This window comes from Lissotriton helveticus, chromosome 1_1 (genome assembly GCF_964261635.1).
Source record: "Lissotriton helveticus chromosome 1_1, aLisHel1.1, whole genome shotgun sequence".
Taxonomy (NCBI): Eukaryota; Metazoa; Chordata; class Amphibia; order Caudata; family Salamandridae; genus Lissotriton; species Lissotriton helveticus.
In genome coordinates, this window is record NC_136057.1 from 2,016,383,047 (window position 1) to 2,016,406,369 (window position 23,323).

The 23,323-nt window shown below is 44.6% G+C and overlaps 1 protein-coding gene across 2 annotated transcripts in view; it reads right to left on the minus strand.

The window, feature by feature from the left end:
* Positions 1-23,323, minus strand: part of SAMD13 (sterile alpha motif domain containing 13) — a 523,502-nt gene that overhangs the window by 184,880 nt on the left and 315,299 nt on the right. Inside the window, exon 4 of one of the 2 annotated variants that reach the window (XM_078644763.1) lies at positions 1,738-1,800. The exons of the other annotated variant lie outside the window; for it this stretch is intronic. Within the exon in view, the coding sequence (XP_078500889.1) occupies positions 1,738-1,800 (63 nt within the window). The remainder of the gene's footprint in view (positions 1-1,737; positions 1,801-23,323) is intronic. 2 annotated transcript variants of the gene reach the window in all.

Below are 23,323 nucleotides of genomic sequence, written 5' to 3' on the forward strand. Positions count from 1 at the left end.
AGTGAACACAGCTCTCAATGTACACATCTGCTTCTAAGGCTTCATGTGCAGAAAGCTACAGTCAGGTGTGCTGTGCACAGCACTGCCAGTGTTCATGGCTGTCAGTATTCGTGCATTACCTGTGCCCTAGGATAGTCGCTTGTAAAATGCGGAGCTGGCAGCACAGACAGTTGGCAGAGTGGAAGAAGGCATCCATGTTGCTACCACCAAAGGGCTGGCAGTTGGGAGGACAGGTACTAACACACTTTATAAAGCCCACCGATGCACACATTCTTGCACTTGGCGGAGAAATAGCAGAATCGTTCACCAAAGCATTTACAACATTTTTGGATTTGACAGTGCTCGTTTAGACTACCATTATTTTCGCCTCTTTAATATTTAAAGCAAATAGATTATTCTATACTAATTTTCCTTATATAATCTAAAATCCGGTGAGCTTAATGTTGCCATGAGTATGACCCGGGCCTTCTCTCTGGCGGTCCCTACAGCTCGGCGGATTAAAGCTGGCAGGACAAGGCCTGGGAAAAAACTCAGCGGGAAGTGGACTTAACAGAGGGTAGACTCAAGGGACATATTAATAAAGTAACGCTGTTAGATGACACTGCTTTTGCCTCTACAATTGTTCAACTGTTCAGGGAGTTGCAAAACAGCGGCTAACAAATGCAAAAACTCAAATCTGCCATCTCTCAAATGCACATACATTCACTCTGAACATTTTAACATATAGATGGTACAAATTGGAAAATAGGATGCTCGTTTTGCTACGATAGTAAACAACACATTTATTTGGCAGCAATTACATTCCTAGGAAGAGTAAGTATATTGTTTTATAGCAACAGTGAGGTGAGTATAATGGATTTAATAGTTCATTTATCAGATGTAAACTGTGATACGGTGTAGTAATCCGGGACACAGGTAAGTCGTGCAACTTGTTTATTGAACAATCTCGTACAGCATGGTAAACCGGTACAAGCATAAGTGAAGCACAGCATCATCTGACCCCCAAAATTCTATACACTTAATTTAAAACCTTGAATATACCAACCATTCTAATTCTACATTCTGCATTCATTATTACACTATGATAAAACCAATACTACACATCCTTCCCCTTTAATAATAAAAACAACAATACATGATAAATACAATAATATGCTCTACATAGATAAATATCGTACAGAAAATGTACTGAATATTAAGGATAATAGCTATACTACATGCTACAAACATAATACCGTACATTTCTAGTTTTTTTTAAATGTATGACAAAACAGCTTGCTCTCAAACCCTTCTGATTGTCATCTCTCCCAATAACTTTTTCAGGATTGCTTGCACTCCTCAACTCATTATGCAACTCACTCTGACCATTTTTCCTTCTCACAAAATTGTCTCTCTCTTCTTGCGTATCCTGATTCACAACTTCTTCAGTCTTCATCTGAATCAATATTTATCTACCAATATTTGTCATTCCCGTCTCTTCCACTATGATCACCTTTTTCCATACTATTTTCATTGAACTTGACCATCGCTAAAAGACTCATAGGATCAGTACTGCCATGATTCCACTCCACAGTATTGTTCATCAACTTCACAATTTGTTTAGGACTGCTGACCTTACATTTTTCCTTAGCAACTTAGAAGACTTCACTTGTACCCATTCTCCAACCACCACTTCTACATACACAATGCTTGGTATTGAAATAAGTCTTATTCTTCAAATGGGCTGTTGAAACGCACCTTTTTACTCCTTCTCCATCCCATGTTACTTTCTTCCCTCTCTTCATCCAGCCAGGATTAGCTCTGGAATACAGTACACAACCTCTCATTAGTCCAAACTGACTTTCTCCTACAGAATCATGAATAGTCACTCTATATGTCCATACCACTTTTAAGTCACTTTCCCAGTCTTTCTTTCCTTGACTAGCTAGCATCATAATACCATAATAACTCTATTAAATCCCTCCACAAGACCATTACCGATAGACAGCCGTGAATTCTGTGTAACACTAGCAAACTCCATGACATTTTTCATTCCCTCAAACTTGAGGACCATTGTCTGTGAGTAAGGATATAGAAAAATTCTCATGACATAATGATATAACTTTGCATCTCATTTTGCATTTTGAGTTCACTTTATCACCTCTCACCACAAATATGTCTTCCACTCCTAACTCATCTGACTTCCCAATACCCCTACATTTCATCAAGAAGCTCAGCCTTTGTACAGTTTCCCCAAACATTCACAATTTGCTCTTTGACCAATTTCAACATATCACCCCCATCATGCGCCTTCATCTACTTCTCTTTTTGCTGACTTTTGACTTAAATATTTGTAAAAATCCCTGCGACACACACATCATTCCAAGGACTATCATCCACCTCCCTGAGAGGCAGTGACAATCTGCTCAAGAAATCTGCAGCTACATATTTTTTTCAGGCACATACTGAACCTCATAATGAAAATCCTGAAGGCGCATAGACAATCTTGCAATCTCTGCCGAAGCTTTGGATAAGTCTTCAATGGTTAACAGCTTTGTGAAAGGCCTATGGTCCCTACTTACAATGAATGTCCTTTCCCATAGGAATTTGCAAAAAATGCTCCAGCACCAATATTCATGCTAAGGTTTCTCCCTCTATTACAAAGTATTTCTCCTCTGTGGATAATAGCAATCTGGATGCAAAAGCTATAACTACTTCACCACCATGAGTGCTTTTTCAGGAAAGCACACTTCCTAAACCTTTCCCACTAGCATCCCTGGTGTCAGAAGTGGGGTAGAAACCTTGCAAAGTGGGTGCTCTGTTGATTGCCTGTTTAATCTCTAAGAAGGATTTTAGACATTGAACGGACTCCTCAAATCTGCTTTTGTTCTTAAGCAACAGTGCACCATTCATGCGTCTTCTCAGGAACTTTTCAACAAACAGAATAAAACTCTGCCAAACCTAAAACAAAAGCTCATCCTTGTTTTAATATGATGGCGCATTTTTGATGGCTTCCACCAGTTTTTCTTTGTGTTTTATTCTTTTATCATTAATGTCATGCACAAGATACGTGACTGTCTACTCTGCAAATTTGCACTTGCTCATTTCAGCAGTTAACCCTTTTTTTCTGAGGACGTTCACACCTTTCTCAGGATTTCATCATGGTGCTACCTGGTTTCTCCCATGATCAAAATATCATCTTGAAAATGTTTTACCTCCCGGATATTTCAAATCGATTGCATCATGAGCCTTTGAAAAACTGCTGTTGCTGATGTAAGGCCAAACGGAATGCATCGAAATTGGTAGCAGCTAAATCTCGTGTAAAACGCAGTAAGATGTATACTCTCAGGGTCCAAAATCACCTGAAGATATGTAGTGGAAAGGTCCAATGTTGAGAACCACTTAGCATATCTGGTTAGCGACATTTCATCAATCCTTGGCAATGGAAATTGGTCCACAATTTTGTTGTTATTAAGCACCCATAAATAAACACAGACGTACCTTGTCGTTTGTACATCTGCCTACTACCAATGGAGAAATCCATTCAGATGCCTCTACTGGTTCAATAATACAGGCTTCTATTAGTTCATCCAGCTCCAACTTCACTTCTTCCCTGACTATAAATATAATATTGCATGCCTTATGAATTTTTAGATTAGTATTCTGCTTTAGCATAATTTGGAGAGCAAAACCCCTCAATTTACCTATTTATTTCCCACTGAACACTGTTGGAAATTCTTCCAAAACCCACTCTGGTGTTTTCTCCCTCACAAGCAACTAGCACGTGTTCAGGATCAAGAATTGTATTGAAGGAGGAGCTACGCGCGCATCCGAGATGGCCGCGTGAGCACAGGGCTCCCGAGGACCCTCGCTGCCTCCCGCATTTATCCTGGATAATATCCCGATTTGATGGACGATCATTGAAGACACAACCCGGCTGATGTACTAGCAGGTTTTTGGGTCGGAATCAGACGCTGGGTCCCTGAGTTCTGCCGTCTTGAAATTTGTGGCCTTCTCCATGGAACAGCCTGGACCTTGTGTTGTGGCAGTGCCCAGGTTGTAATTTAACAACAACGGCTTGAGGGGATCGGACCGCAGCCTCACTTCACTTTCGGTTTCATTTCTCCAGCGCACTGTCTCCTATCTGCGGTGTATCTGTTGATCGAATGAGCTTCGATGCCAGCTCATTGAGCTTCGAGCTAGCGACTGTGTGGCTGTGGACTCAAATTGGCCCAACTTCGCCTCCTGTATTCTTGTGTGTGAATTTTAAGAAGCCATTTGGACCAGATCCCAAGCCTCCCTCCGGGGCACCCGGCTCGCCATGACGGGCAAGCCCGAGGGTGAAAAACGGAAAGTCAAGACATCTATCCGTGGAGGTTCAACCCAGAAGAACGTCATGGATCGCTACACACTTTCTAAAGGATCCCCTGGTGGCACAACTACGGCCCGGGAGGAGGCTGTCGACGATCCGGCAGTATTGGCGGAATTAACGCTACAGGACGTGATGGGCGCCATTGCTGGTATTCAGTCTTCTATTGGCCCATCAGTATGAAACCCTGGCTCTGAAGTTGGACACGGTAGCTATTGATGTCAACCTCATTCGCACTGATTTGGCCAAGACAAACGAGAAGGTGAAGTCATTGGACCTAAAGACATCTAGCCTTACCACGGATGTATCCGAATTGCAAACAGAAGTGCGCAACCTTAGATCTGCCAATGACTTTTTTGCTCGTCGCTTGGAGGATTTTGAAGGCCGTGCACGGCGCAACAACGTGCGTATTATTGGGGTCCCGGAAGATTCTAGTTCACTCGCCACTGATCTTCGAGTGGAGGACCTCATTCTTAATCATCTTGCACCCAAGGGCCTGAGCAAATTCTTTGCCATCGAACGTGCGCACAGAGTGCCTGGGGGACAGGCGAAGCCCGGTTTTCCCCCCGTCCGATTATTGAAAGGATCTTCAACTTCAGAGATCGCGACGCCATTCTACAGGCGGCACGGACAAGCGGCCCTACGCAGTTCGAGAACGCTGCTGTGTACTTTTACCCGGACTTTTCTCAATCGGTCCAGAAACAACGAATGGGATTTCAAGGGGTGAAACGGTGACTAAGAGACATGGAACTAAAATACGCTATGTTATACCCGGCCCGACTGCGTGTTGAATTTGACAATCGAACATTCTTCTTTGTCAGGCCTGAGGAAGCGAGTGAATGGTTGGACACTTTGCCGCCTCGCCGTGCTGGCCAGGAACATGCTGGTGGTGCTGAGGGGGGACTGATGGACCAGGAATGAGTGTGGTGCCTGTGTCCAGAACACTATTCAACGTGTCCAGCTGAGGCTCACTGACTTCCTTGATCATTCCGTTCGTATCTTGGGAGGTAGCGGGGATGGCGGGACCCCTTTCCTCCTCTGGGGTTTTCTTTGTGTAGACTAGTTCTTTGTTTGTAATTGTTAGGACGACAGGCACACTGCAAATTGGGGTGGCTTTTGCGTCGGTGCAGGGTGGGGGGGGAGTTGTATGGGAACCTTGGGGGGAGGGAGAGCCATGTTTCGGGATTGTTTTTTTTTTCCTTTTTCAAGGCAAGGTACTTTCATTATCTTTGACATTGGTGTGATGCTCGTTTTGCGACAGGAGTTCATTGTGGATCTGGAGGGGGGTAGAGGGTTGAGGGTATTAAGCTGGAATGTGAATGGGTTGGGTGATCGGATAAAGAGAGGGGTGATTATGCAGCTGTTGCGGCGCCTCTCACCTGATGTTGTTTTGCTACAAGAGACACATTTGATAGGAAATACTTGTCTCGCTCTTAATAGACGGGGTTATCGTCTTGCTGCCCATTCTGGATTTACATCTAGTTCTAGAGGAGTGGGTATTTTGCTTAGGGTTTCCCTCCCCCTCGAGGTTGACGATGTGATCCTTGATGCCAGGGGTCAATATGTTGCACTGTTGGACGGTGGGAGGGAAAGCCAATTTAGTTGGTGTCGGTGTATGTCCCTCCGGGCTTACAATCCACGACATTTACGGATCTGGGGCGGATGGTTCTGGGTCTCCCGGAGGGTGTTTGGATACTAGGTGGTGATTTTAACTCGGTAATTTCTGGCAGAATAGACCGCTATCCGCCCCGAGATCTTCCTACTGCGCAATCCTGGTTGGGTGACTTCCTGGACACATTGGGACTCATCGATTGTTGGAGACTAATGCATCCAGAGCAAACACAGTTTACTTTCCACTCGGGAGCTCATGGTAGTCTTTGTAGATTGGATTATATCCTGATACCGGCTGCCCTGTCCCCTTCGATTGGAGAGGTTAGACACTTGACCCGGGGTATATCCGACCACTCCCCTATTTGGTTTCATTTTAATCTTAGCATCGGCGCCGAAGGGAGGGTGGCCCCGATTAACCCCTGGTATCTTCTTAACCCTAGGACTCGTGCTGAATTGATTAAATCATTTGATCTGTATTTTACTGAGAATGCTGGTTCAGTATCCTCGCCTGTTTCGTTATGGGAAGCTTTTAAAACTGTGATCAGGGGACAGGCATTGTCTTTGGTGGGGTGTGCTAAGAAATGTAAGAATGAGGCAATTGTTCAGCTCGAGACTGAAATCACAGACCTTGAGACTGCATTGGAACGAGAGGTGTCTCGAGAAACGTTACATGTCCTCCGCCTTAAACAATTAGAATATAAAACTTTGGTTACTGATGCGGCAAAGGTGATGAGTAGGGAGCGGCAGGGACGGCTATATGATGTGGGTGATAAAGCAGGAAAATTGATTGCCTGGCTGGACAGAAGGGAGAGACTGAGTCGAGTGGTTCCGGTGATTGAGACATGTGGTGGTGTGCGTGTAACGGACCCTGTTGAAATTGTTGAATGCTTTGCTGATTATTTTCGAGAGGTCTATACCTCGGTGTCCGACAGGCCCGAGGAGGATACACAGTTGTTGCTTCGAGATATAGCACTTCCATGTTTGTCGGAATCGGACCGGGACTGTTTGGATGCCCCGCCCTCGGTGGATGAGGTGGCTCTCGCGCTATGCTCCATTCGTTCCGGCAAGGCTCTGGGCCCCAATGGCCTTCCTGTCGAACTGTATAAATTACGCCCTGATACTCTAGCTCCCTATCTCCGTGATATTTTTTTGGCCGCGCAAGCCGGTGGCTCCCTCCCCAGAGATCAGCGTCTTGCTACCATTGTGGTGATCCATAAGGAGGGTAAACCACGGGATCGCTGCTCGTCTTATAGACCCATTTCGCTCTTAAATGCGGAGCCTAAGATCCTCGCCAAATTGCTTGCTAATCGTCTGATTACGGTTATCAGCGACCTGATTCATCCGGATCAATCGGGTTTTATCCCGCACCGTAACACGGCATTAAATTTGCGACGTTTGCATGGTGTTCTCGCGAGGGCCCCGACGCTGCGTGAACCGGCAATCTTGGCGTCCTTGGATGCCACGATGGCCTTTGATACAATTGAATGGTCTTATCTCTGGGCGGTACTCGCCAAATTTGGATTCGGCGCTGGTTTTATTGGTTGGGTCAAACTCCTGTATGAAACGCCACTGGCACAGGTGGTGGTTAATTGCCGTGTTTCCGTGCCTTTTACTCTTGGGAGGGGCACGCGGCAGGGTTGTCCGTTGTCCCGCTCCTCTTTGCTTTGGCGTTGGAGCCACTAGCCGCCTGGCTACGATGGGAACCCTTGATGAAGGGTATACGCTGGACGCCGGAATTTGAAGATCGCATTTCCTTATACGCGGATGATATTTTATTGTACCTTACATCTCCCCAAAAATCGCTCCACGTATTGTTTGACGTACTTAACTCCTTCGGGAAGAACTCGGGCCTTATCATCAATTGGTCGAAATCCCACATTTATGTACTCGCGGGTGATGTCCCTCGTTTGCCGCGGGGCTGTCCCATCCAGTTGTCGCAGTCTGGCTTTAAGTACTTGGGTGTGTTTATCTCGTTGGATCCGGCGGTTCGCTATGAACGCAATTTACTTCCCCCACTCCAAAGGTTGCGCTCCGATGTAGTACGTTGGCGTAAATTACCGTTATCTCCCCTAGGGCGTGCGGCCCTTTTTAAAATGATGTCCCTACCGCGGTTCCTATACGCACTTCAGAATAGTTTTGATGTCATCCCGTCGAAATATTTTCGGGAAGTAGAATCGTTGCAGAGGCAATTAATATGGGACGGACGTTCACGCATCGCTCTTCCAAAATTGACACTTCCCTGGTATGATGGCGGTATAGAGCTCCCGGATATTCGTAGGTATTATTGGGCCTCCCATCTTGCTGCCATCAACCACAGGATGTATGGCCCGGCGTTGAATCCAGCTTTTGAAATGGATAAGTGGATGCTCCTGGGTGGTGATTACTACAGGTCGCTTTATTCGGGACCCTCGCGTTCACAACTCTCGGGACCTACCGCTATATCCGTGCGGGTATGGCAAAGCGCAACGGCGGCTATGGGCTGGAGTAATAAACTAACTGGTGCAGCTCTGCTCTATGCCTCTGCGAAGTTGGGTGGCCTATGGAAGACGAAGGGATTTGATAAATGGGACACGATCGTATTAGTAAAGTGCGTGATCTCTGGGTTAAAGGAAAGGTGAAGACCTTCTCGGATCTGCAAGTAGAGTATAAGCTGAGTGACAGGGAAAAATTTCGTTATGTCCAGGTACGCCATGCTCTGAACTCTGTGTTGCCAGTGGGTAGTGATATTCCGGAAGCCTCCCCCCTCGAAGATCGTATACTAGACGGTTATGTGCCAGACAGTATTATCTCATTGTTCTATAAGAAAATGATTAATGACCGATCGAGTCTGCTTGATCGCCTTCGTGAAGCTTGGATTGCTGATGGTATTGAACTGGATGATGAGGACTGGCAGTCCGCGATCTCCTCTCCCAGGGAGGTGGCGATTCCGGCCCGCCTCCGTCTGGTCCAACTCAAGATCCTCCACAGAATCTATGTCACCGGTCCCCGTCTGATTCATATGGGCTACTCTACGGATGGCATGTGTAGGCGTGGGTGTGGTCTCCTTGGCACCTATCTCCATATCATATGGGAATGCCCTGAAGTGGTGCGATTTTGGAAACTTATACATGAGGTGATGGACGAAGTAACGGGTGTTGTGATGATGCCGGAAGCCCGACAATGTTTGTTGAATGTGTGGGGTCCGAATGATTATGACGTGTCGCAGCTTCGGTGGGTGACTCTTGCCAATATGGTTGCGAAGAGGGATATTGCACAGTTGTGGGGGTCCCCGAGGCCGCCTCAAGTGACTGCTTGGAAAGAAAGTCTGGACTGGTGCATGTTCAGAGAGAAGACAGTGTATATGGCAAGAGGCAGACCCAAAAAATGGGGGAAGATTTGGAATCAGTGGAACTCATACCGTGGAGATATCTGTACGCCCCCACTCAATGCGATTCCTAGTCCTTCCCAGTCGCCCTGACGTACATTCCTTCTATCTGTGGTATATTGTGCTGTTCATATGCAATTCTACCTTTGGCACCCTCCACTCATCTGTATTCAAAACTCGTTTCTCCTGTTGTCATATGTCTCCCGTCCCCCTTGAGCGCAGACCTAATGGCTTTATTATTGCTGTATTGCCTTGATTGTATGTTTGATGTGTTGTTTTCTGTTGTTTTATATAATAAAAAGTTACACAAAAAAAAAAGAATTGTATTGAATTTTCTTTGGTCTTTCTATTCTGTAGGGAACTGGGAATTTGTTGCAGTTACCCACCCCAACACTTTTGCCCCCTTTTGAGCTATTAGATGCTGGTGTGTGACTCGGACAATAAAACAAGGCCTGCTAACCAGACCTCAGTGTCAGTGCTCCTTCCCTAAAACATGGTAAAGTGGCATTGTACTGCAATTGGCAGATGACTTTAGCACCCCTGTAAGTCCCTAGTACATGGCACGCTAGATACCTAGGGCAGGGGTACTAAAGAGAGTTCCTAAGGACTGCAGCATAGCTTATGTCATCCTAAGGGACCCACATACAAATTCCACACAAACTGTCAGTGCAACATGCGTGACATGGTTCAAAACAAGAGTGAAAACACAACATGATACACTCTTGTGTGTCATGCCAAAGTCAATGCATCTAATATATGTAAGTCACCCCTACAGCAGGCCTTGAACCCTAATGGAGGGTGCATTTTATTTTATGCAAGGACGCATCTGCATGAGCAGATATACCCCTTTGATGTCTAGTTCTATAACTAGATATTGCACGTGAGCAGGGAAGCCATCCTGAGGTATGTACTGGGCACTGGTAAAAACGAGTTCCCCAGCTACATAATAGCTTCACTGAAATACAGGGTGTTTGGTATCATACACCTGGTATTAATAAACCCACACTGATTCCAGTGATGGATTTATTAATACATGCACCCAGAGAGTACCTTAGAGGTACCCCATGAAACCCATCAGCCCTCTAGTGTTCTAGTTGACGGGTTCAGTCCAGCCAGTCGCCACAGACAAGTTTCTGAACCCCAGGAGTGAGAGCCTTTGCTCTCAGGAGGTCATGAGCAATACCTGCTCCAAAGAGAGGTGTTATCACCTCCTCCTCCAATCCTGCTGATAGAATTAGCATTCAAAGCCAGGGGGCTTCAAAGAGCCCACTGCCCTTGGTATGCAAATTTGGCTTCCCTCACAGGGGAAGATGCTGACCCCCCCTGCCTAGGCCATCTGGTGCAAGTACAGGCGGATATTAGCTATGCAGGAGGCGTGTTGCACTGTCAGGTCGGACACAACGCTAGGGTGACTAAGCCTCAAGTGAACGCCACTTTTAGGATTACATCATCTTGTGTGTGGTGGAGTTAGGAATTGTGGGAGAGGGTGACGCCCACTTCATAAAGGAAGTGGTCTTGTAGGGGGTGTATTGACCCAAGGGGTAAGTAGTCCATTGGCTATTACCCATCACGCCCGTTTACGCTCCTAAATTGAATATACCAGATCTTCATATTTCAATGGATCAAGAGAAGGTGTGGACAGAGAAAAGTACTGGCACGAGAACCGAGGAGCAACAATTGACACAGAGCCAACCCTGCTAGCCCGACTGCTGCAACCAACAATCGTGAAAGAAGCAAATTCATCCTGCCACTCTGCAGTTTACAAGAAACCCAGAGGGCTGCCTGTGATTACCCGATTGCCTGAAGAAACTCTCTTGGAGTAGAGGAGCTACTCTGCTGCAGCTGCAGGCACCAAAGACGCACAGAGCATTCCACCAAGTTGCCGCTCCCCAGCCAGCCTGACACAGCAGCCTCCCCTCAGAAAGAGGACCCTGTGCTCCTGATGGTCAGATTTGTCTTCCCACTGAGTGAAAGGACAGCAGGCCGAACCGTAGCCACACAGAACCGATAACCGGGGTAGTCGACCCATTGCAGCAGCCAAGGCTTGTTGGGCCCAGTCAAAACACCAACACAAAGGAAGACTGACCAGGACATTGAGGGACTTCAGGGACAGTGAGACCCACTTCGTGAGTAGCCCAGTTGTACTGTTTGCCCATCTTCTGCAAAACAAAGACCAAGACGTGAGTCTGTGACCGCCGCAACCCGACGTCTCAAAGCACTTATGCATCCATGTCTTAGAAGCCGATTCCAAGGGGAGTGACGGTGCCATCGGGGTCCTCAGATTGCCTTGACTGGACTTCCAGTCGCCACCTGCAGCCTTTTTGCAGGCCCCCTCCAACCGCAAGAGACTCCTGCATCAGAATCCAACATCAAAAGATACAACTGCACTCGAGCCCCACAGCTTGTGGAGAAGTGGACTGACGGGTCCCTACGTGCTGGAGCATCCCAAGGGTCAAACCTCCCTGTAAGATCCCCCAGTTCCAACTTTCAGCCTCTTTATAACCGGACCGCTCTCCATTAAAGTGAAGGGAACACCCAACGCTGTGACACACCTCTGCACCCAAATGCCCCAGAGCTTCTCAACGTGACCTGTTGGTGTGACTTTGGACCTTACCCCACACTCACCTTAAGTCCTGAAGAACAGTCCTGGAAGTTGTTGTCAAGTGCCCGAATGCAATGCATGTTTTGTTACGTAGTTGCTAGAGTCATTGTCGACCTCTTTAAGTTAGCCTGAGCCCGGTAGCCATGATGCTGCTTTTGCGCATGACACTACACGTCTTACTTTTTACACAGCTCAGTTTATGCCTTTCACATGAGAACTCTCTGCGGTGCTTGTTCTCTGCCTATTCCTGGAGTTTAGCCTGAATATTGCAAGGTCGATAAACACTGAATCTTGTTATTCTATTTTGATCAGGCCATAGCAATTAGACAAAACATACCTCTGCAGCTGTTTTTGCTGGAAGCGTGTACTTTAATATTATGGGGATAAAAGCTTAGGTAACACACAGTTGGAAAGGAACCTTTCCAGGGAGAAGAGTAAAACACACCTGTGATGTAGAAATTTATGGCTTGAGGTATGGGGTATGCTGACAAAGGACAGAGATATTCTATTATATAATAATACTTCTGCTTACGAAGGGGAGGGTGGTTAGGCCTTATAGTCCTTTATCCACCGTCTTTATAAAATGACATCTCCCTTTATGATATATGGTCTTGCTGTAATGCTAACTGTATTGATATGATGCATTTTGCTGTTGGTTGTGGCATGGTTACTGCATGTTAGAGCACATTAGTTAAAATAAATATTTTAAACTATTTTTGTGTCTCTGTGAGATCTTTTTGTGGACAAGTACGAGAGTGTGAACAAAAAGGTGTTTCTTGTTACTGCGAATCCTGAGAGATACATGAGTGTTGTGCTCTGGGTTGTCTAATCATTGGCTTCTCCGTTTGTGAGTAGGGAGAGCGAGTGAGACACTATAGCTAGTCGGTCCTGGGCTTGTGGGCACGAAGGCAGTAGGAAGGTAGAAAAAACCTCCTGTGATTCTGGGCAAATCACCTAATCTCCCCGTGCCTGAAATAAATGTGTGTCCGTCCTCATGTAACGTAACTGGTGCTATGTAAAGCGCTCTGATACCTGATTCGGTTCGGGTCTAGTTCGCGCTATATAAAACTCTGCAAAAAAAAAAAAAGAGAAGGCTTAGCCCATATACACTGAGGTTCCATTTTCCTGCGCATAGTTTTGTGTATGAGCAGAATCTCCGCAACATGGCGCCACTGACATTTGGTCTGGTACTTATATGCAAGACCCCTGAGTAGTGCTTGTGCTTGTCCACAATACCCTCTCACCAATTTCCTGAGAAGTCGGTTGTGCGAGGGGTTTACCTCCTATATTAGAGATTATAGGTTTCAAGCTTGGATTTGAAAAGGTTTTGTTTTTTCTTCTTTAAGACACAGTTTTGTGCTACCGTTTTACTTCTTTTTCCTCTCTATTCAGATAATGGTGATTGACATTACAGCTCATAATCGCGCATCACTGACTGCTCATTTGACGCAACATGGAGTCCCAGTTGCGGGAGCAAACATTATCTTTGTGGTTGAAGCAAACGCAGCTTTTCGCTTCAAGGTTTTTTTTTCGGTTTTTTTTTTGTTTTTTTTTATTAAGAACCAGTATCAGCATAAGACAGTGCACTTAGCAAAAAGATTGAATAGAGTACATACATTTAAATTCAGTAAAACAAGAAAATAAAAGGAAATAATGTAACCAGTAACAGATACAATGTGCATAATTTAACAAGAAATCAGAGAGCAGAAAAGCAAATGTGTTGATAGGGAATTACAAAAAAAGTAAAAGAAATTCCTTAGATTCAGCCAATTCCACTAGGAAATAAACCTTCTTTCCAGATAGAAATTGGGCGCCAAAGTTCTTCACCACGGCGCATTGTTTTAAATCCCCTGGTGGCAAATATTGCAGATTCATATTTAGACACAGCAAGAAAGCGAGTTAGCCACATTTGAAAGCTAGGAGGAAGGGTATCCTTCCAACGAGCTGATAAAATTAATCTCAATACAGCTGTACCTATAAATAATAATCTTTGTTCTGATTTTGTTAAATTAAGCATGCTATCATACCCCAGAATGTATAGGGTATCTGATTCGGGAAGTTTACGATGGAAAACTTTCTCCCAAAATGAAGCAATCATGTTTTTTATAAGAAGAAGTTCGGGGCAACTACTAAACATATGGGTTAATGTCGCTGGGCCTTGTGAGCAGCGTGGGCATAAATCAGTCTCCCTTTTACCCCACGTGAATAGTTTGGCCGGAGTAAAGTATAAATCATATACTGTTTTATAAAGTTGTGCTCTTAAATTACTAGCCATAAATAAATTATTGTTCATGTCAAGTATTTTATCTATATCAATATCGGGGTTATTTAATTTCGCCGCCCATTTAATTTCTGTTTTCTCGATATCGTCATTCAGATTTGTTAGAAGAATATCATAAAAAGTTCCTATCCTGGTTTTTGAGATAGTGCATGCTTCTATTAGATCATTCTTCTGGAGATTGATTGAGTCTACCTTTGCTTTTAGTTTTGCATGTAGTTGTGCGAATTTGAGAAAGTCCCCTTCAGGAAGACCAAATTTTGTTTTTAGATCTTGAAATGTAGTATGTGGGCCATTTACCCAAACATCTCTTACTGTTCTTATGCCCACACTTTGCCATCTCTTAGCAGTATAATCAAAATCCAGACCAGAAGTAATAGTAGATTGGAGTAAGGGCGTGAAGCGATTGATTTTACCAATCTTCATGTGTTTGAGGACCTGATTCCAGATTAGCCAGGCACTTTTAATGATTTCACCCTTCAGGTGTTTATAGTGGGTATTTTCAGTTTTTCTTAACAAAAGGCCATTGGCTTCCTGCCCAAGTACCAATTCATAAATTGTAGGGATTTTGGTGTTAATAATAGTATCAGAGATAGACGGTGATTCTAGAACCATTGGTTTTAGGTGTTTTAAAAAGGCTGACCAATGATATAAGATAATATTCGGTGCTGTGAGCCCACCTCTATTGAACGGAATGGACAGGTAAGACATTGACCGTCTAATTTTCCCTTGCTGCCAAACAAATTTAGAAATGAGTTTGTTAATTAATATAATTATCTTAGGATCTACTATTAGAGGGATAGAACGAAAAAGATATAGGCATCTCGGTAATATATTCATTTTCAAATAGTTCACCCTTCCAATAATAGAGAGATGTAAACCATTTACCCTGTCCAGATCTGTCTTAATCTTATCTATAAGTGGATCAAAGTTGTTTTTAACTACTGTGTTCGAATTAGTGGATAAGATCACACCCAGGTAGATAGCGGTTTTTGCTCTTCTTATATCTAAGCATATAGTGTTGTCTGTGCACAATACAATGGTTTCCCCCCCTATTCAAAGAATATCCCGAGCAGTTACCATATTGCAGGGAGAGCTGTTCAATTTCATGCAGCGCTTCTATCGGGTGAGTTGTTAATACTGTGATGTCATCAGCGTATGCCAAAACTTTTGTTTCATATTGATTGCATAGGATTGGCTTAATTTTAGTATTTTCTAATAATTTTAAGATAAGAGGGTTTATATAAAGGGCAAATAGTAAAGGTGAGCAGGGACACCCTTGTCTTGTGCCTCTTGTGATGTTAATGGGGCCAGATTCCAAACCTAATAGTGAAATTCTTGCTTTGGGTTGATGATACATAGATTTTATCGATTTGAGAAATTTAGGGCCGAAATTAAGACGTGCCATGGCAACTCACAAGAAGTTCCATGCAACACGATCAAAGGCTTTCTCAGCGTCAAGTAGGATCATAGACATCTGACCCCCCTCGACAGACATGGCATCAAATAGGGCAATAGCCCGACGAATATGATCGGTGGTCCCTTTACCTGGAACGAAGCTATGATGCCACGGAGAGACCAGGTGCCCAATGATCCCACTGAGTCTGAGAGCCATCACTTTGGCATATAATTTAGAGTCCGAATTTATCAATGAAATGGGGCGATACGACGTCAGCTGCTCGGGTGATTTTCCCTCCTTAGGAAAAACTATAATGCTAGCCTCATCCCAAGAACATGGGGGAATGCCATTGTACTGAACACCTAAAAATAAATCTAATAATATGGGGCTTAATTGATGACTAAGGGTTTTATAAATTTCAATTGGCAACTTGTCCGGGCCTGCTGCTTTACCAGAAGATAAAAGTGATAGGGCTAAAACAACTTCCTCCAATGTGATCTCTGCTTCAAGCTCTTCTCTCATCTCAATATCTAGTAAGGTGGTGGCTGTCGAATTGGTAAGAAAGCCAGCCAAAAAGGTATCAATATCTTCTTCCGATTTTGTCCCTTCTTCAGCGTATAAATTTTGATAATATTGTTTAAATTGTAGGATAATGTCAGTCGGTTGGACCTAAGTCCGTCCACCATCTACTAAAGTGGTAATATTCTTGGAAACATTTTTTTGACGTGTTCGTAATGCCAATTGTTTGCCTATTCTTTCCCCACTTTCATAAACTTTCTTTCTATAGGCTCTGTAAGTTTGAGCGGCTTTTTGGCTTAAATCAGTATTGAGTTCGGCTTTTAAGACCGCAACTCGAAGCCATTGATTATTGGAATCTTTGCCCTGTTCAATCAAGGAGGTGAGTTCTAATTCAGCTTTAGTCAATTCAGACAACTTTATATCATAGAAATTTCTAGTTTTAGTTTGTGCGGAAAACTGGAAATCTCTCCTCTTAAGGCAGATTTGTATGCATCCCAAACTATGTTTCTAGACGCGCTGAAGCGATTTATATTAAAAAACTCTTCAGTCCATTTTTTAATATGTGAAATGAATTCATTATTGGAGAGTAATTTCCTGTCAAATGACCAAGATCGTCGTTGAGTAGACAGAGGAGTAGTTGTGACTGCGATGATTAATGCGTTGTGATCTGAAATTATTCTTGGAACTTTTTTAATATCTGATTGTGAAATGAGCTCTCTAGTGGCAAATATGTAATCAATTCGGACTTGTTTTTGATGCGGATGAGAGAAGTAGGTAAATCCTAGATCACATGGATTATTGTGGACCCACATATCAGTTAGGCCAAGATTAGCTGTAAGCCTCCTAAGGGCTTTATAAACTCTAGGTTTACGTCCTCGGTATTTTGTTGTGGAAGAGATATTAGGTAATGGGGGAATTAATGAAATATTAAAATCGCCACACAAAACTAGCGGACCCTGCCATGTGGGCAATTCGATCTCTAATTCTTCAAAGATTGTGGGATCGTCTTGATTTGAACCATATATCGTACGGAATATGCTACTTACCAGTATGCATCTGTTCTTGGCATAGAGGGCTGCAGAGTGGTACATTTATGAATAGATCGCCATCTGGTGTTGGGCTCGGATGATTGCACTTTGTTTTTCTTCTGGAGAAGTCTTTGTCGTCATAGGTGACTCCTCCTCTCGGTGTTAGTGCGCATGGGCATCGGCTCCATCCTTAGATTGTTTTGCCATAGTAGGGTTAGATGGAGTAGTGTAGTATAGTACATAAAGATATGCCCATGTAAATGTATCTAAATAAGATAATGTTGGGACAGACACAGGTTTCCGGGGAGGCAGGGAGGGCATGTACCACTCTGCAGCCCTCTATGCCAAGAACAGATGCATTCTGGTAAGTAGCATATTCCGTTCGAGGCATATGGGCTGCAGATGGTACATTTATGAATAGATTGTACAGCAGTTCCCTCCCTAGCGGTGGTCACCAGTGTCTGTCGCAACTGTCTGAAATAGAGTTTTTAATACAGCTTGGCCCACTCTGGCTTGTTGTGCAGCCTGTACATCAACACAGTAGTGCTTTGTGAATGTATGTGGTGTAGACCAAGTTGCTGCTCTACATATGTCATCTAGGGGAATGTTCCCTAAGAATGCCATAGATGCTCCTAGTTTTCTTGTGGAATGAGCTCTAGGAGGAACAGTTAATGTTCTCTTTGCTTTAATGTAACATATTTGTATACATCTTACAATCCATCTTGCGATGCCTGCTTTAGAGATAGGATTGCCCTTATGTGTTGGGGAAAATGCTACAAATAGTTGTTTAGTTTTCCTGAAGTCTTGTGTTCTTCCTATGTAGTACAAAATGGCTCTTTTAACATCTAGTGTATGTAGAGCCCTTTCTGCCACCGTCTGTGGCTTTGGAAAGAAGACTGGTAGTTCCACTGGCTGATTGATGTGGAATGCTGAAATTACTTTAGGCAAGAACTTTGGGTTTGTTCTAAGAACCACTTTATTCTGGTGTAACTGTAGGAATGGTTCTTGTATTGTTAATGCCTGTAATTCGCTTACTCTTCTGAGTGAGGTAATAGCTATAAGGAATGCCACCTTCCATGTAAGGAATTGTATTTCGCACCTATGCATAGGTTCGAAGGGTGGCCCCATTAGTCTGGTGAGTACTACGTTGAGGTTCCAGACTGGGGAAGGTGGTAATCTTGGTGGAATGACTCTTTTAAGACCTTCCATGAATGCTTTTATCGCTGGTACTCTGAACAGTGATATGCGCTGCCTGTTTTGTAGGTATGCTGCTATAGCTGCTAGATGTACTCTGATAGATGTGTACGCTAGATTACATTGCTGTAAGTGTAATAAGTAGCAAATAATCTCCCTTGTTGATACGTCTAGAGGGTTGATATTGTTATTAGTACAGTGTATAGCAAACCTCTTCCACTTAGCTGCATAGCATGCTCTGGTGGTTGGACGTCTCGCTTGTTTAATTATTTCCATGCAATTTGGGGGGAGATCTAAGTACCCAAATTCTAGGATTTCAGGAGCCAGATCGCTAAGTTCAATTGAGTTGGATCTGGGTGCATTATTTCTCCATGGTTCTGTGTAAGGTGCATGGGTAGAATTCGTAGCTTTTGATGTGGCACTTGTGAGAGTTGCAAGAGCGTGGTGAACCACGGCTGTCTTGCCCACGTGGGTGCTACTAGTATCATGGTCATTGAATGTTGTTGCAGTTTCCTGACCACTAATGGGATTAGTGGGAGAGGGGGAAAAGCGTATGCAAATTTGTTGGACCAATTTATCCATAACGCATTGCCCTGCGACAGGTGATGTGGGTACCTGGACGCGAAGCTTTGGCATTTTGCGTTCTGATGAGTGGCAAATAGGTCTATCTCTGGTTGTCCCCATCTTTGGAAGAATGGCTGCAGTATTTGTTGGTGCAGTTCCCATTCGTGTATTTGTTCCGACTGTCTGCTTAAGATGTCTGCTATCTGGTTTTGAACTCCTGGTAGGTGTTCGGCTAACAGATAGATGTTTTGAGGAATGGCCCATCTCCAAATTTCCTGTGCTAGTCTGGATAATTGGAGAGTGCGTCCCCCCCTGTTTTTGAATATAATACATTGCTGTCATGTTGTCTGTTCTGATCAGGACTGCTTTGTGGATAACATGTATCTGAAAGGCTTTCAATGCTAGAAACACTGCCAGTAGTTCTAGATAGTTGATGTGTAGTGTTCTTTCCTGCACACTCCACCTTCCTTGTACTGTGTACTTGTCCATATGTGCTCCCCATCCGGTGAGCGATGCGTCTGCTGTTATTGTCACCTGTGGAATTGGCTCTAGGAACGACCGCCCCTTGGTAATGTTTGTTCTGTTCCACCACTTCAGAGAGCGGTGTGTGCGGTCGTCTACCAACACCAGATCCGTAATCTGCCCTTGAGCCTGATTCCACTGTGTCGCTAAGCATTCTTGTAGCGGACGCATTTGTAGTTTTGCATATGGTATTAGCAGTATGCAGGATGACATCATGCCTAATAGCTGCATGAACACTCTTGCTGTTAGTGAGTGTTGTGGCTGAAATCTCTGAATGATTGTAAGCATTGCTTGGACCCTGACTGGGTTGGGGTACACTTTGGCTTTTTCTGTGTCTATAGTAGCCCCCAGATATTGTTGAACCTTGTTTGGTTGTAGGTGTGACTTTGTGTAGTTCACCGTGAACCCTAGCTGGTGTAGTAGCTGAATTGTCTTTTGTGTGTGTTGCAGACACTCCTCTTGCGACCTGGCTTTTATTAGCCAGTCGTCCAAGTATGGGAAGACATGAATTTGTTGTCTTCTTAGGTGAGCTGCTACCACTGCCAGGCATTTTGTGAACACCCTTGGTGCCGTCGTGACACCAAATGGAAGGACTTTGAACTGATAATGTTGTCCTTCTACCACAAACCTGAGGTATTTCCTGTGGGCTTTGTGAATAGGGATATGAAAGTAAGCGTCTTTTAGATCCAGTGTAGAAAGAAAGTCCCCTTTCTTCAGTAAAGGAAGTACTTGTTGGAGCGTGACCATGTGGAAATGTTCCGAATTTATGTATGCGTTGAGAGGTCTTAGGTCCAGTATTGGCCTTAGAGACCCGTCCTTTTTGGGGATTAGGAAGTATAGGGAGTATACTCCTGTTCCCTGTTGGTGCTGTGGAACCTTCTCTATGGCATGCTTTTCTAGCAGTGATATTACTTCCTGTTTTAATAGTGTCAGGTGATCTTGTTTCATTGGACGCTGTTTGGGGGGGATGTTTGGTGGGGTAGCTGTGAGTTCTAGGCAATAACCATGTTGGATAATTTGTCTTACCCACTTGTCTGATGTGATGTTTTCCCAGACAGGTAGGAACTGTGATAGGCGTCCCCCTACCGGTGTTATATGGTCTGGGGGAAGCTCTATGAAGTCACTGTTTTGGGGTTGGAGAGTTGCGGTTGTTGTTGTTTCCGCGACCTCTACCCTTGTTGTTGTTACCCCTGTATCCACCTCTAGAATTACCTCTGGGTGATGTAGGTGTAAAAGAGGTTTGCTGTTGGTTTGTACCTGTACTTTTGGATCCTCCTCTATAGGTGGATCTACGAAAGGAACCTCTTTGTGTCGGCTGTTGCAATGCTCCCATTGATTTAGCCGTTTCTGTATCCTTTTTCATCTTTTCTAGGGCCTCATCTGTCCCTGTGCCAAAAAGTGTTTTCCCATCAAAAGGTTGGTTCAGTAACGATGTTTGTACCTCTTGTTTGAACCCTGACACTCTGAGCCATGCATGTCTCCTTAACATGATGCTTGTATTTGTCGACCTTGCCGCAGTTTCTGCCGCGTCTAGGGCGCACTTTATTGAAGTGTTAGTAATTAACTTCCCTTCTTGTATAAGTTGATCTGCTCTCTTTTGATGTTCGTTAGGGAGATGTTTGATGAGTGTTTCTAACTCATCATAATGCGCTCTGTCATACCTTGCAAGTAGTGCTTGCGTATTAGCTATGCGCCAACTGTTTGCCGCTTGAGATGCTACTCTCTTGCCAGAGGCATCTATTAGTTTAGACTCTTTGTCAGGAGGTGGAGCTTCTCCTGTAGATAAAGAGTTTGCTCTCTTGCGAGCGTTTGTGACCACTAGTGAGTCTAGAGGAATTTGTCCCTTAATGTATATTGGGTCTTTTGGAGCTGCCCTATATTTTTTATCAATTCTTGGGTTCAATACCCTAGCCCTCACTGGGTCTTTGAATATCTCTGATGTATGACTGAGAAGGCCCTTTAGCATTGGTAGTGTTCCTGATATTCTTTGTGCAGTAGGTAGTGTTTCTAATAAGAAGTCCTGTACTTGAGGTTCTGTATGTAGGTCTACCTTATGAAATGTTGCTGCTCTAGTAATGAGTTGTGCAAACCCAGTATTGTCATCAGGAGGTGAAGGTTTTGAGGGATATGACTCAAGGTCGGTATCATTACCTGATCCCACATTATACTCCTCCCATGGGTCTGCCTCCTCTGGGATTGTGTCCTCATCATCCCCAGGGTGTCCCCCCTCCCCTGTGTCACTCTCTCCATCTGTTGTAGGTGTAGATGGACGTGTGGGAGGAATATCTGGCCTATTGTGAGGAAGAGGCGAAGATGGTGTGTGAGGTTTGGGAGAAGGGGGAGGAGTTGTATTCGTCCCCATTGTTCTCTTCTTTGGATGAGCCTTGTCGTCCAAATGTTCATGTTTCCTCTTTTTAGGTAGTTCTGTGGCTACCTTGCCAGTCTTTGGGTCAATAAACAAAGTCTTTTGTTTAGGATCCGTTCCGTGTTCCTGTGTCGGTACCGCAGTTTTCGGTTCCGAAAGGTGTTTTTTCTTTGAAATGTCCATTTGTATTTTCGGTGCCGAAGTTTTGTTCGGATCCGACTTCTTCGGTATCGAAGATGTCCCCGGTGTCGAGGGTGTTTTCGGCGCCGAAGCGTGCTTCGGTGTCGACATGGACTGCTTCGACTTCGAGCTTTCCTTGACCTGGTGCTTCGGTGTCGATGTGGTCGGTTTATCGGAACCGGAACCACTATGATGTGGGACCGAGTGTTTCGGTTTCTGTTTCGTTGCCGGGCTCGAAGGCGGGGCGTTGGAAACTTTTTTCGGTTGTCTGACCGGGCTCGAGGGCGGGGTCGACACCGTGCGGGGTCTGTTTTTCGGTAAAGGGACGTCGTCACTCACGGTTTGTTGGACGTCGATTTCCTCGACGTCGGACTCGTCCGCTTCTGACCCCGCCTCGTCGGCCTCTTCTTCCTCCTCTTCTGGGTGCTGGTCCTCGAACAGCTCCGGGATTGCTTGTGACTGCATTCTCGATACCTCGTGTCTTCGGGCTTGACGGTTTCTAATCGTCGATTTTGACGAGAACGCTGCACAGGCCTCACAGTCCCTGGATTCATGTTCAGGGGACAAGCAGAGGTTGCACACCTCGTGTAGGTCCTTGTGTGGGAACTTAGCACCACACGTTGGACATTTTTTGAATGGAGTCCTTTCCATGGACCCCGGGCTGGACTACGTCGAGTTTCTCGTAGTCGTCGTCCTTCGAACCGCGTCGGTATGGAGTGAAGTTGCGTTCGATAACGATACCGTCGATTTGGAAAGGAATACGCGCCGGTTATAACCTTCTTTGTTGAAGTCGGTCCGGAGCGCTTCGATCCTCATCCGAACCCGATGGCGGAAAAAAACAATCTAAGGATGGAGCCGATGCCCATGCGCACTAACACCGAGAGGAGGAGTCACCTATGACGACAAAGACTTCTCCAGAAGAAAAACAAAGTGCAATCATCCGAGCCCAACACCAGATGGCGATCTATTCATAAATGTACCATCTGCAGCCCATATGCCTCGAACATATGGTTATGCCGGATACAAGTTTAGCAATAGCCCATCTGCCGTGGGGATCTGAAAGATGTCGTACACTTGGTCCGAGATTATTTTTCCCAAGAATTGCTACCCCCCTTATGTTCGAGGATTGTGTAGAGACAGCTAATAGATTATATCCATTCATATTTAACCATGATTTTTTAATCCATGGTACATGGGTCTCCTGAAGGCATAATATATCTACCGGAGTTAGCTTAAGCAACTCAGCCAAGCGTCTGCGCTTATCCCCTGTTAATAAACCTCCGACATTCCAAGTTTGGATATTTAATCTACCCATTGTTTATAGGAAATAAGGCTATAGCGGCTCACAG